Raw genomic sequence first — 13,567 nt, 5'->3', positions numbered from 1 at the left:
CGAGATGTTTCGCAGTTGGTCGTCTACGAAATCCACTACCAGAGTTTCATGACCAACCAACCACGAAATATCTCGTTGGAAGCGTCCCACGTGATGCCACGATTGAGGGTTTTGGGGTTTCAGACGAAACTACATGGAGATATTCGCATGACCCTATCCCCTTTGTGGTGGTAGCGGGCGGAGGCGGAGGTGGAGATGAAGATGGTGGGAGAATAAATAAATAAACAAACTGATTTTTGGACTTAAAATTAGATTGTCTTTAAAGAGAATTGGAGATGAATGCCATTGACCAATTTCTACAAACTATATGAAAGTGGATTTCCCAAAACATTGACCCTCTAATACCATACAGGGTGGGAGTCCACTGGCAGACGATTTTAAATGGCACATACCATCCCTGTTTTACCCCAAGTTATGGTAGCTCAAATTTGAGGGTAGTTACACCCTTAAAATGAATGATAGATTACATAGACACAATTCCAACCATACCTTATTTCTTTGATTAGAAACCGTTTCTTTTTTTTCTCAACCATTACCACCCCCTTAAAACATGTAAACAACTATCTTTCCAAGCCAACAATCAACCTCTCTCTCTATCTCTCAATACAATTTCTTTCATTCATTTCTATGATTTCTTTCTAACCCAGATTCTCTTTCTTCATTCTAATATCTCAATACCCATTAAAAAAAACTATCTGTGATTTCATCATAAGGAGAACATGATCTAACTAATGGTCAATCAAGGTAAGCAGACAATATCTACAATTATTTTGGAGTCAGTAAGATATTGTTTACATTTCTCTTTCAATGAAGGTTCCAAGTTTTTTTTGTTCTTTGACTATTTTATTTAAAAATTTAAAATTATACTCATAAGTTCTTCCCAAGAAGCTTAATCACTCCTCACCATTTTTTGGTTTCTTAATCATATTTCATATGATGAATCAATTCATCTCATTTTTACCTTCCATGCATCAAGGATAATAGCCTCATGTGTGTGAGAAAATAAAATTTCACATCATTATTCGTATGACAACCTAATTTTTTTTAGATGAGGAAAAGAAAATATGCTATGCTTTCTAATATCGAATTGTATAAGATATATATGTACAAACTTTTTTAGATACTTGAGTTAAATATTCGTTTATATAAAGTTTTTTAATATCCAACTCAAAACCAATTGATAATGAATGACGACGAGTGTTTGTTAGGTGACTGCAGGAGCACGTACGTGTCGATCTATCACTTCCAAGGTGTAGGCTTTAATTAAGTTTGTGAATATTCTGACTCAGAACTAATTGACGATGATTTGGGAGAGCCATATATATATATATATATATATATTCTTCGTTATGATATCACAATTTGTCTATTTGGGACCATTCTCATAATTTACCCTTTTTTTTTATTTAGAGATCATTAAACAATAGAACTAATCAACTACTCTTCTTTTCCATAGGTGTGCTGAGAGCCTGAGACCCTTCAATATAGTTAATGGCTACAAAAAAGGACTCTTGTAATGGAAAAGAGAAGATTGGGACATCAAAACTTCACCATCATATAGAGACCTCCCATGGGAGATCACCAAGAACACCTAAATCCTCAATTCCAACATCTCCTGAGAAAGTTAATCATGGAGTACTATCACATAAACAAACCCCAAACTATCTCAAGCATACCTTAAGTTCATCATCAGCAGAACCTTCTTCTAGGCTAGGAAAAAAGCCAATAAATTTCGAAGAAAATAGTCCTAGATTGAATCAAAGAAAATCTATTGATAATCCTCCGTCACCAACACAACTTCAAAAAACATCATCATCGAACTCAAGAGACAAAAGTACACCGACTAAACCTTCTTCTCCTTCACCAAAACCCACCATTTCTCCAAGATTGGAGAAAAGCACAATTCGCACGGTGAAACCTGTCTCTGAGAGGGTTAATGTGTCCCCAAAATCCAGCTCGGAAAGAACATCGAAAACACTTAGAAATGTTAAAACTATTCAACCAGTAACAACAAAATCAAAACCTCTGAGAAGAACTTCAAGCAATCCTAGTTCTAAGAATGGGTCTAAAGGTAGTCCTTCTCCATCTATTGCCTCCTCGACAGCTCCTACTAGTCCTGAAACTATTGAAACACCGACCTCCTTAAAAGTCGAGCAAAATGATAAAGTCATATTAAAGCAAGAAGTCCTTGAACATGGAAAATTTCAAGAACAACAAAAAGAAATTTCAGTTGAGGTTCCACCTCATTCTGGTGAAGTACTAATCAATCATCGTACCGACTTCTCCGAAGCATCAAAGAAGGATACATTCATTGAAAAGCCAATAAGTTCTCACACTACCCAAACACACTTAGAGGAGCAAGAACATGAAGAAGTAATACTTCAAACTCCCCATATTGCAGAAACTGCACAAGAGAAAACAATTGAACAAGTAGAAGATGAAAACCAATGTGAACTTGAAAAAGAACAAGTCATGGTCATCAATGAAGACAACAAAAGTATACAAGAATCCTCCAAACTACACCCCGAAAACAGATTGTTAGCGTCCGAATCTCAAGAGAAAGGTGAGAACGAGCTCTTGACCGGAGCAGAAGCCGAAGATAAGATGACAACAAAGCCCAGGATAAAGTTGGAGGTAGAAAATGAAGGTGAAGGAACCCAAAGATTGAAAATGAAAGGGGGAATTGAGGAAGAAGATGAGGCCATAGCCAAGAGTGAAGCTGAAAAACTTTCATTGAGACGTCAAGAAGTAAATAAGGGGAAGAAAGAAAGTCAAGCTTATAATGATGTTATTGAAGAAACTGCAAGTAAATTAGCACAAAAGAGGAAGAATAAGGTTTTGGCTCTTGTTGGAGCATTTGAAACAGTTATTTCCTTACAAGAGCCTGAAGGTCAATAAAAGTCAAACAATCATGTCAAAGTCAAAGTCAAAATACAAGCATTAACTAATTTGGTTTAGTTGAAAGATTTGTATGGGTTTATGCAATGTGAGATTCTAACCTTCACCATTAACAGGAAAACTCAAACACCCAATACCTATGAGGGTTTGAAATTGAAGAGTATTTTTATATAGTTTTTGTTTTATAACAATTTACCTTTTATTTTAAAAAAAATAAGTTTAATTATACTCAAGAGACTCTTGTCATTTACATTTTTACATTTAGAGATTTTTGTTTACCATTAAGTGTCTAATATTATTTTTTTCATTTAGGAGAATTATCATCAAATTTTACGAAATTGTAAGAGATCTTATTATATAATGAGTATGATGATGCTTATAAGATAATATTGAAGACAATTATATTTTTCATTTGTTCTGAAAATCTAGATGCGACACATACGATTCCCAATAGAGGTGGATTGCACCATTTATTGTGTTAAGGTAAGAGCAGTGGCGAAGTCAGAAACTTATGTCAATGGGGGCACTCTTTAGTCATAGTTCTTCAAAAAAAAAATCAAACATATTTACTAAACAATATACATCTAGTGGTCCATTCAATCCAATACACATTTATATATGTTGTACGCCTTAATTGAATAAAGCCAATTAATTATTTATAAACGAAAGTAAGTGTTATCGACCTCTTTTTTGATATCTAATTAAATTACTAATATGCACTAAAAAGTCTTAATGTGTCATTTTGAGCTAAGTTGGGGATTACAGAAGTTTTTTTTTTTTTTTTTTTTGAGCCTCTAGGTTTCGAACCCGTGATGTATCCTATTAAGGCAAGTTAAATAAGAAACAAAAGAGAAAATTCAGTACCCTCGGTTTTGAACCCATGACCTGGTGTACCACAGACAGGGAGACGAAAATTTCTCAAGCTCAAAAAATGGGAACTAGCTTCATCCCATTAGATTTGCTTTTAATGACCTTTAAAGCTTAAAGTGTCATTTGATATTGTAGTTATATAACTTATTCAATTCATGATCTGCCCTTGTCATATTTAAAGTAACTTATAAGGTCCGTTTGATTCTTGTGAAAATATATGGTGTGCCTTTTCTCACATCAAAAATTCAAATCAATAGTGTTTGGCAGGTAATATGAAACTATGTGGTGCCTTTAGAAACTTATATAATGATAACTTTTCAAAGGTGCCTTTAAAAACATATGTAATTAGTAAATTTCCGAAAGGTGTCTATAGAAAGTCAAGTTCTCTTACAAATCTGAGGATATATGTTCTTGAGCTTACTAGACCAGCTTCATTGAAAAAGGATAAAAACCCTAATTCTCAACAAATCTGAAGAGCACAAGAATTGATTTACGAATAGAACAACACCTCCTTTACCATTGATTTATATTCACAAAGGGGTTGCCTGAATTTCCACTCGAATTCTTTTCTTTATTTTTAGTCCAAAAATAAATCTGATTGTATTTTTATCAAGAAAAAAAAAAAGACAATAAGAAAGAAATAAATGAATGTGGCGAGAATTTGTGGCTTGAAACAAGAGAGAATAAGAATCAAGCAATCTTCATCACGCCGAATTTAAGTATTGGCTCTAAGCGGCAGTCAGATTGCCATTAATTAGGCATCTGCTGTTGACTCAGATATAGAGCCTGAAATATTCTAATTTCTAACACAACACAGATCTTACAAAATTTACAGAGAAAAAGTAGAAAAATAAAGTAGTGAGCAAAAGTGTATGACTTTAGCTTGAAACTGTAAACCCTAAATTTCTACTCATTTGGTAAAGCTCTCCGTTCTCTATGGGGTTTTATAAGAAGATCATGAGAGAAGTGATTTTTAGTGTGAAAATTTAGGGTTTTTTCTCTTCCTCTCTTTCACTGCCGACCGTCGATTTTTACCGGAAATTCTAAATCGTGGGGACGTCATACCACTGGTGCCTCCAAAATGTACATTAATGAGAATTCTAAAGGCACCGTATTCTTGTACCCTAAGGAAATCTTATCTACGCTTAGTGGCTTAGTTTTTCTCATACATTCAGCATTTCAAAATTCAATACATCTTTGTCTTCATAAACACCTCCGGATCTGATTTGTTTAGAACCAAACGTTTTTGGGAAAGCCACAGGGCCATGCCTGAGATTCCAGAGGCCCTGTGCGAAATTTGAATATGGGCCCTTCGTGCCATAAAAATTATAAAAAAAAATAAAAAATGTAAACTATTATGGCTCGGTACATGAAACCATAAATGAACCTAATAATATTTTGCAAAAAGTAGTCATTAGAAAAAAAAAATCATTCTAAAAATCATTTTTATTGGAAATTTAGTCTAAGAACTCACAATCACCGCTAAGCAAAAAGATTTATCTATTCTATCTTAAGACTTAAAATATATTTTTATAACTATAAATAACATAATGAAATTTTTAAACTTTAATCGAACTTGTGGATCTTAATGTAATATCATATTAAATATGTATTTTGTCATTGAACAAACAGACGAGGGACGGAACAAAGACTTTAAATAACAAAATGTTTAAGGAAAAGTGTAACGGAATAAAAATAAATATTGGTTTAACAGTTATACTCATAACCTCACAGAGGAGACAAAACCAACAGAAACTCTAAAACCGAAGAATAATGTCAACACTTGATTGCCTGAGTAGTTGAAAGTGTTGGGATAAACTTCAAAACCTTAGAGATCTCATTCGCAAAAGAGATAAACTTCAAAACCTTAGAGATCTCATTCGCAAAAGAGATAGAATTCATAGTTATTATATTTGGGTTATTAAAGGTGTAAATAAATGTTGTCCTTTAGTGTTTATTACATCATAATAATCCCCCAATAGTAATTTTAGCCTTTTAGGCGCCCAATCTTACCTCCCGCACAAAAAATTTAATTAAGATGCAAGCTGGGGGAGTCGAACCCGCGTCTATTGCAAAGCAATCTTACCTCCTTACCAACTGATCTATTGACCTACTAGGTAATAATCTAGATATCCGCTATACATATATGTTAGGACGCTATAAAAAGTAGGCCCTTTACGTTTGGGGGCCCAGTGCGGGCGCCCTGCCCGCACTGCCCCAAACACGGGCCTGGAAAGCCACTCCTTTCCTTCGCCGGAGAGAGACGAGAAAGAGATAGTAAAGAGAAGAAAAAGGAAGATTCTTTTAGTTAAGGTCGCCTTCCGGAAATTATCTGCTAACGACCTTTTGCCAGAGAAGGAAGAATATGGACATTGTCTCCAACCATTTACGGTCAACTTGTGTTGTCCAAGTCTTGAATGGAAAACACAATGCTTTAACAACTTTGGGCATGTCTAACACTTGGTTGCTCAAGTGGTTTAACGTATTGACATAAACTCCAAAAATCTTTGGAGATGATGAGTTCGATCCCCAGATGAAGTGGGATCCCTGAGTTATTGAGTTTGGGTATTAGGGTATAAATAATGTAGTTGGGTTTTAGGTCATTGTTTAGTTGGACTTTAGACTTGTTCTTGTTAAAATTCGGCAATTGTTGTGTTTATCGAATCTTTGATATATCAATGTCACTGTAACGACTATCCTACATCGTAGTCAATTTCAAAAAAAAAAAAAACCTTTTAAGAATTGCCTATAAAAAAGTCCCTTCTAAAAATATATGAAAAAACAACTTTCCGGCATCTTCACAAAGCACAACCTCAATTTAGGTCTTGATATCATTCCACCGACATCCATGAGAAAAAGAAAATCTAATTTTAGATATCATTTAGTTCTCACATTATGTTTTTCATTTGGATTCTTTTCACCCAATAAATGTCTTTTTTTTTTCGTATAATATCTTTATCTTCTTGTCTACTTGTCTTGTTGTTGCTCTTTTTGTTTTCTCCTTTTTTTTTTTTTGTTGATCGTCACTAAAAAGGGGCTGGCTGGTATTGATATGTGATGATAAAAAATCAGCTTAAAATATTAAGAGAAAAATGAACTTGAGGGGACTAAAAGCATTTTGAAGAGAAGGTGAAGAAATCCTCTTTAAGTTTCCCAAAAACTAATTCATGTCGGTCGAAAAGGACAAGTAAAAGGAACCCAATGTATTTTATAGGTGGCAGAATTGTTTGACCAAAAGACTATCACTTGTAATTGGTCTAATATGCCTTTAATTTATTTTGGTTGTTTTTCTTTCTTTTTTTCGTTTTTTTTTTTTGTTGAAATTTCTTTTTTTCCTTCTCTTCTTAATCTACCACCACAATAAAACAACCATTAACCACCACCTTCACCCGCCACCACCAACCACTACCAGAAACAATACAACAATAATCATTTTGTTGTTTCCAAATTGCCACAATATTCTTCAATAGGAATACATCTTTAGTTTTGGTTCTTCTTGTTTTCTAAGGCTTCAAAAGATATACATGCATATCACATTTATATTTCTGTCTTTATTTTATCATCGTAGTGTTGAAAATTTCTATGTAACCACATAATTTTGGCAAGACAAAGGAGTGAGTTTTTGTGAAAATATTTTAAAATACAAATTTCACACATTATTCGTCAAATTCATTCAAATTATGTAAAAATTAGTCTCACGTCAGGACTTAACACCATCAAAATGTTGGTACTTACAAAGTTTTTCTTAAATATACTTAGCGCAACATAGTTTGTCTCCCCCCTCCGAGGGTGATAGTAAGGAGTAATACAACTACCATGGTTGTGTTGTCCTTTTGGATCCCTATAAAATAACAACAAGTAACAATTAATAGGTTTTTTTGAGAAGAAAATGTTATTTGATTTGCAATTTGGCGGCATGTCACAAACCAAAAGTTGATGCGGATGGCTCCCACTAATCAAGATATACTTCACATGGCCTGATTAATAAGAGTCGACCACATCAATTTTCGACCTATAATCTACTTCAATTTTCAGGCCAATCAAAGTCTTTGATTTGAGGAACGTTAACACACACTTTAACTCAAATTTAATATAGTAATATACCAACCCATCACATTTTTTTAATGAACAAACCATCACTTTATTATGTGGCTAGAAATATTTGTGAACTGAGCATCACTCACCATGGATAATGACCACTGCTATTAGTCATAATCACTATCCATTGAGCAAAACCCCACTCTAATGGACATTTGAAAATATAGAATATGTATACATTTCAAAGTTACAGTTTCTTTCATACCAGTTCAAATCTCAAATGATTTTTTCCAAGTGTTTTAGGTACATAATATTTTAATGAACTCCATCTTTAAAAAGAAAATCGTTCCAAATAGTACATTTGAAATTGATAAGAACAATTGCTTTTATTATACAAATAAATTCGTCTAAGATATTTTTTTAACTAAAAAATTTGTATAATATCTTCTGTTAAATAAGTAAAATACTCATAAATCTCATTCAGAATGATCAAATTCTTAAAAGACATCCTACATCAATAAAATGGGACTCCAAACTTCAAATCAAATTTACCAGCAAATTTACCCACTCTTCCCTCCACTTTTCCTTTTGTTTTCTGTCTTTAATGGAGTACAGGAATTCCGACATCTATTCTTTTCAATGTTCAACTATATCCAGTACCCGTACCTCGTTAACAACTGAAGTGTTAACATCTCCGGCGACTTCAAGAGGGTATTAGAGCAAATTCAAATTCTATGGGACTAAAGATCAAAATTTGGGCTTCAACCCCAACCCTCCAACCACTGCGGCTTAGGGTTGAACTAAAGCTTAGCTCGTAGCCCGCCTTCAATCCATTATTAAAGAAGAATGGACTGAAAGCCCCTAACCACATGATCGTTAGGGCCTCATCGGTCATGTAACCAGTCCACTTAAGCGCTGGATGTTCTCCAACGGCCAAAAAAAGGGGTTCAACCCTTATAAATAGGGTTGAATTCATTGTACTCTTAAACTCTCAATTCTCTTTAACAATTTTTTTCATTGTCTCTCAATTTCTTTGTATCTCTTCACAATTTTATCATTTTCTCTTATTTTATCCTTCTCTTCATAATGGATCCTTAAGATGTCCAACAAATGTCCAACGAAAGGTTTATGGAAGTAATGTCTCATAACTTTTCTTTCTCTTATTTCTTCTTTTCTCTTTCCTTTCTTCCTTCTACTTATCTCTCCTCTAAACTATCCGATGAAGTTATGAGACATACCTTAAAGGTATGGCCAGATATGACGAATCAGATCTCCGGCGAAGAGGAACCCCCTTCCTTCGAGAGTTTAGAGATAGAGAGAGGGGAAAGAAGTAGAAGAAGAGAAAAATAGAGATAGAGAGAGCGATTAAAGAAGATAGAGGGAAGAAGAAGATGAGAGAAAAAAAAAAGAGTTTTTTTTTTTAAAGTTTGAAGATTGTCGGAAAATTTGGCCGACCCGCGACCTTCACCGAAGAAGGTGATGAGGTGGAGGAGAAGTGGAGAAATTGAAGAGAGAGGGAGGGATGTGGTGGCTTTTATGTTTTCAAACTTTTTAGAAATAATTTCATTTTGACCCCCGAAAGGTAGTTTCGGGAAAAGATGAATTTTTTTTACCCTGGAACTAAATTGAACTACCAGACACTTATTGGACCAAGACGACGAGCTGATTACAAATCATGAGCCCAAACAGAATTAAACCTAATAAAAAAAAACACAACAAACTAAAAGCTAATTGCAAATTATATACATAAACGTGTCACAATATTACATGTTGGAAACACAAAATCACCAAATTCATGCCTAAATATTTGATTAATTGTAAAGTTTATGGATGGTTCAAAACTTCAAATACATGTCGCATCAATTTTATTATTTTCTTCTCTTGTGTTATTTGTTAAACTATTTTGGATCGATGACATGATCATGGAAAGGTTTTGCCAACTCATAGGTTGTTGAAATTTTTTATTTCTATTTAACTCATAAAATGTGTGATGTGTACTGTATATGATTGACGTTTTTTGGTCGTTGAGGGGTCTATATTTGGATTAGTGCTCTTTTTACTTACTGTCGGTTTGTTGTTCTTTATATACTTTTGGGCAATAGTAGTATTCTGGACGCATCTTTACTCAACATATTAGGTATGAAACCGAAGGCTAAACCACCAAAAAAACAAATTCGATGTTTTGGTTTGTAGATCTGATAACGATGCCGTATGATTTTTCTGGTTTCATCGTTGTTAAATCACATCAATTTACTAACTAGAGCAACCTATACAAATTAGCTTATGTTTCAAACTTAGTTGTGTGGGAAAGATGAAGACAAATGCTAAACGAAGCTTCATAAAGCTATTTGCTTGACACAACCATTTATTTTTTTATTAAATTGCTAAACAACACCGAAGATCGATTTATTGGTTTTATCTAGCAAATAACTTTTTGAATCTTAGATTGCTAAATACAACTATGTTTTAACTTCTCAAAATTGATTACTGGAAACAATTTTCTCTTTTATTAAATTATTAAACAAAAATAAAATTGGTTGTATTAGTATGATTTAATGTTATCTAATATTTTTAAAAAAGTACTTAAACGTGTTATAGGTTTTAAAAAATACATATTATTTTTATGTAGTATGATTTAATGTAGTATGATTTTACGAAATATACATTATTAAGGTTTAAACTAAGCTTAAAAATATACATATATGATTTTATGAATATCCCATGAGATTTTTTTTGTTGAAAATATATCCGTTGGATTTTTTTTTTGTTGAACAATATCCGTTGGACTTGATAAACCAAAATTCTAATCTATAATTACCCGTTGGACTTGATAAACCAAAATTCTAATCCATAAACACGGTTTGATTTAATGAAATATACGCTATTGAGGTTTAAACTAAGCTTGACTAAGTCATAGTAGTAAAGGTTATTTGCGGGCATCATAACCATATGATACCAGAGTCATTGATAGGGCATTCTTACCCAGGTCGACTGAAAGATAATGAGAAAGAATTGGTAAAACGAAAAAATTTGGTTAACCTTTTAGTTTAATGTTCGAATAAATTTTACTGTTAATATTTGGTTAACATTTTAGTTTAATGTTCGAATAGATTTTATTTATGAATAATTAATTATGGTAATAGAAATTTGAATTTTGAGAAAAAATTCGATTCGATTATATTTGAATTTTTTTCTTTTAGTGTTGGGTTTAGCAACTTAAGACAAAATTCAATTAATTCTATTTAGTTATTTTGTGTAATAATTTTTTTTAGAGTTGTGTATAGAATGGAGGAGAGATTCGGTTATACTTGATTTTTGGTGTTGGTGTTGGTTAGCAATTTAGGACACAATTTTTATTAGTTTTATTTAGTTATTTTTGTCTAATAGTTGTCCTTAGCAAAACTGAAGTTGCATATAGTAGCATCCAAGATGAATTTGTGAAATGAAATTAATTGAAAATGTTTAGGAAAAATGTATAGGTTTAGTTCAATCTGGTTGTGTGTGTATCCTTAATTTGGTTCAAGCTTTACTTATCCTAGGTTTACATTTTGTGCCCATGTGGACATTTTATGTAGGTTTTAGTTCAATCAATGGAAAAAATTAAATTGGTTGTGTATAAGTATATAGGTTTTAGTTCAACCAATGGTTGTGTATCCCTTAACTTTCTCTGAGACAACTTCAAACATCGTATTATTTATATGTCACAAGTTACAGATGAGAAAGCAAAGTTACAATGAGGGAGTTAATAGCTGAAAAGTACAAAGTGAAACTTAAATACCTATTGTTAGTTATAATGACTGTAACATAAGCCGTCAAACAACCCAACTCGTTTGTAGCCGTTTTCCGACCATCCTTCATAAGTGGAAGAGTAGCAACGAGGTCGAATAAACAGGTGTGTAGTATAATAAGATATCATTGCAACCCATCCAAGCTCGAGCATGAGATGTCAAGGAACTAACACCACTCCATAAAGCTTTCGAGCAAATCAGTCCAAATTTGTCCCGAAAATACAAACAATTACACCTCCCAAGCAGGGTGAAAGAAGAATTTAATATCTCTAAAGAAGAAAATCAAGTTTCAGACTACGGAATCATCAGACTCCAGGAGTACCCTCCAGACTTCTCTCGATAGAGAAATAATATCCAACTGTCTGCCAGAGGAGGAAAAATTGAATACCTGGTTAGGGTTGCTGGTCTAGTTCAAGTCGAAAGACTCGACTGAATAAGTTAAAAAAGTAGCAAGGCTACTAAAGGTGGAGGGAGTGTGAAAAAATATGTATCCCTTAACTTGGTAAAGTTTTACCTATCCTAAGTTTACGTTTTTTTCTGCGTCGAAATTTTCACGTAACTAAGCGTTCATCGCATCCTACAGACGTAGTAGACTTTTTTTAGTTGACGCCGCTATTGATATACCTATATCTTATCTATGTTTTATGTATGTTAGATGACTACATATAAGAGAGATTCTCCATATAACAACGAAAAAAAATATATATTTTTTCTCAATAGCACTATTAGACAAAAATAAAATTTATAGAGGAAAAAAAATATACAACTAAAAAAAGAAAACTACTCTATTTTTCTCTAAATAAGAGATAAAAGAACAAAAAAAGGGTTATCTTTCAAATGACCCACAATTTTGTGACCAGTTTCCTGCCTAGCCCCCTAATTTAGCAAAAATACCCATATGATCCCCTTTTTCAGTTACCGTTATTACACCGTTTTATTGTCATCACCTTCTCTCCTCCATCTCATCATCTCTCTCTACCACCTCACATTCTCGCCACTTCATCGTCTTCTCCGGCGAGTGTCGCCGCCGACCTTCAAACATAAAAAATAATTAAATTTTTTTTCTCTTCCTCTCTCTCTCTAATACTCCGGCGAAGGTCTTCGCCGGAGTGTTAGAGAGTGAGAGAGAAGAAGAGAGAATAAAAAATTATGTTTGAAGGTCGTCGCCGGAAAATTGGTCGGCTGGCGACACTTGTCGGAGAAGACGATGAAGTGGTGAGAAAGTGAGGTGGCAGAGAGAGATGATGAGATGGAGGAGAGAAGGTGATGACTAGATAACGGTGTTATAACGGTAACTGAAAAATGGGGTCATATGAGTATTTTTGCTAAATTAAGAGGTTAGGCAGGAAGCTGGTCACAAAATTGGGGGTCATTTGAGAAATAACAAAAAAGAAACTCTCCCTAATTTGCAAAGGGGAGAGAGAATTAAAGAAAGGCAAATACTTTATTTTTCTCTCAATAAAAGATAAAAGAAACCCTCTGGTTTGTAGAGGGGAGAGAGAATTTTCATTTATCGTAAAAAAATGTTTTTTCGATAAAAAAACATTGCTTACAAAATTATTACTAATATTTTATACAAATTATATCATTGTTTTAGTGCTAATAGATTTTTCTTTGTTATGTTATACTGCCTAGCGACAATGTAAATTGCATAGTAAAACTTTTTGTTGAGCAAGTGTCTCATATGTATTTTTTTTTTGGTCGAAATCTATGTAATTTTTTTTTTTATTATAAAATCTCATATGTAATTGGGACAATACAGCACCTAGTTTCTGTTATTATTTGTAATTTATGGTCATAGGAGAGCACTGACTCCCCCCAAGTGGGATCTTCCACTAGGGGGCGATCATTTGGATAAAATCGACAGCTAGGTTTAATATGAAGTTATGCACTTCATATTAAACTATGGGTTAATAGCTGTTTAGGCCTTGAAATTTGACCAACGTAACCTTATATTGTTTAGTATTCTGCAC

At 33.4% G+C, this 13,567-nt stretch overlaps 1 protein-coding gene and 1 non-coding gene across 2 annotated transcripts; one reads left to right on the top strand and one right to left on the bottom strand.

Moving 5' to 3' along the window:
• The first annotated feature begins 500 nt into the window (after positions 1 to 500).
• LOC147564345 (uncharacterized) lies at positions 501 to 3,285 on the top strand. The gene is made up of 2 exons (XM_086645110.1): positions 501 to 744; positions 1,457 to 3,285. Exon 2 carries the CDS (start codon positions 1,492 to 1,494, stop codon positions 2,896 to 2,898), a length of 1,407 nt encoding a protein of 468 aa, XP_086501236.1. The 5' UTR covers positions 501 to 744; positions 1,457 to 1,491; the 3' UTR covers positions 2,899 to 3,285.
• Positions 3,286 to 4,172: 887 nt separating this feature from the next.
• LOC147564344 (small nucleolar RNA snoR77) lies at positions 4,173 to 4,315 on the bottom strand. Its single transcript, XR_015231677.1, has one exon. It is a non-coding gene; the product is annotated as a small nucleolar RNA snoR77 (small nucleolar RNA).
• Between the last annotated feature and the right edge of the window lie 9,252 nt (positions 4,316 to 13,567).

Source organism: Eschscholzia californica, unplaced genomic scaffold (assembly GCF_041429995.1).
Source record: "Eschscholzia californica isolate CP2 unplaced genomic scaffold, dmEscCali1.0.p SCAF_1, whole genome shotgun sequence".
Classification (NCBI taxonomy): domain Eukaryota; kingdom Viridiplantae; phylum Streptophyta; class Magnoliopsida; order Ranunculales; family Papaveraceae; genus Eschscholzia; species Eschscholzia californica.
The sequence above is the reverse complement of the archived record's forward strand: the minus strand, read 5'-3'. Positions and strand labels throughout refer to the sequence as shown.

Excerpts from the sequence above, each read along its gene's own strand:
- LOC147564345 (XM_086645110.1), top strand. The coding sequence starts at position 1,492 with ATGGCTACAAAAAAGGACTCTTGTAATGGAAAAGAGAAGATTGGGACA.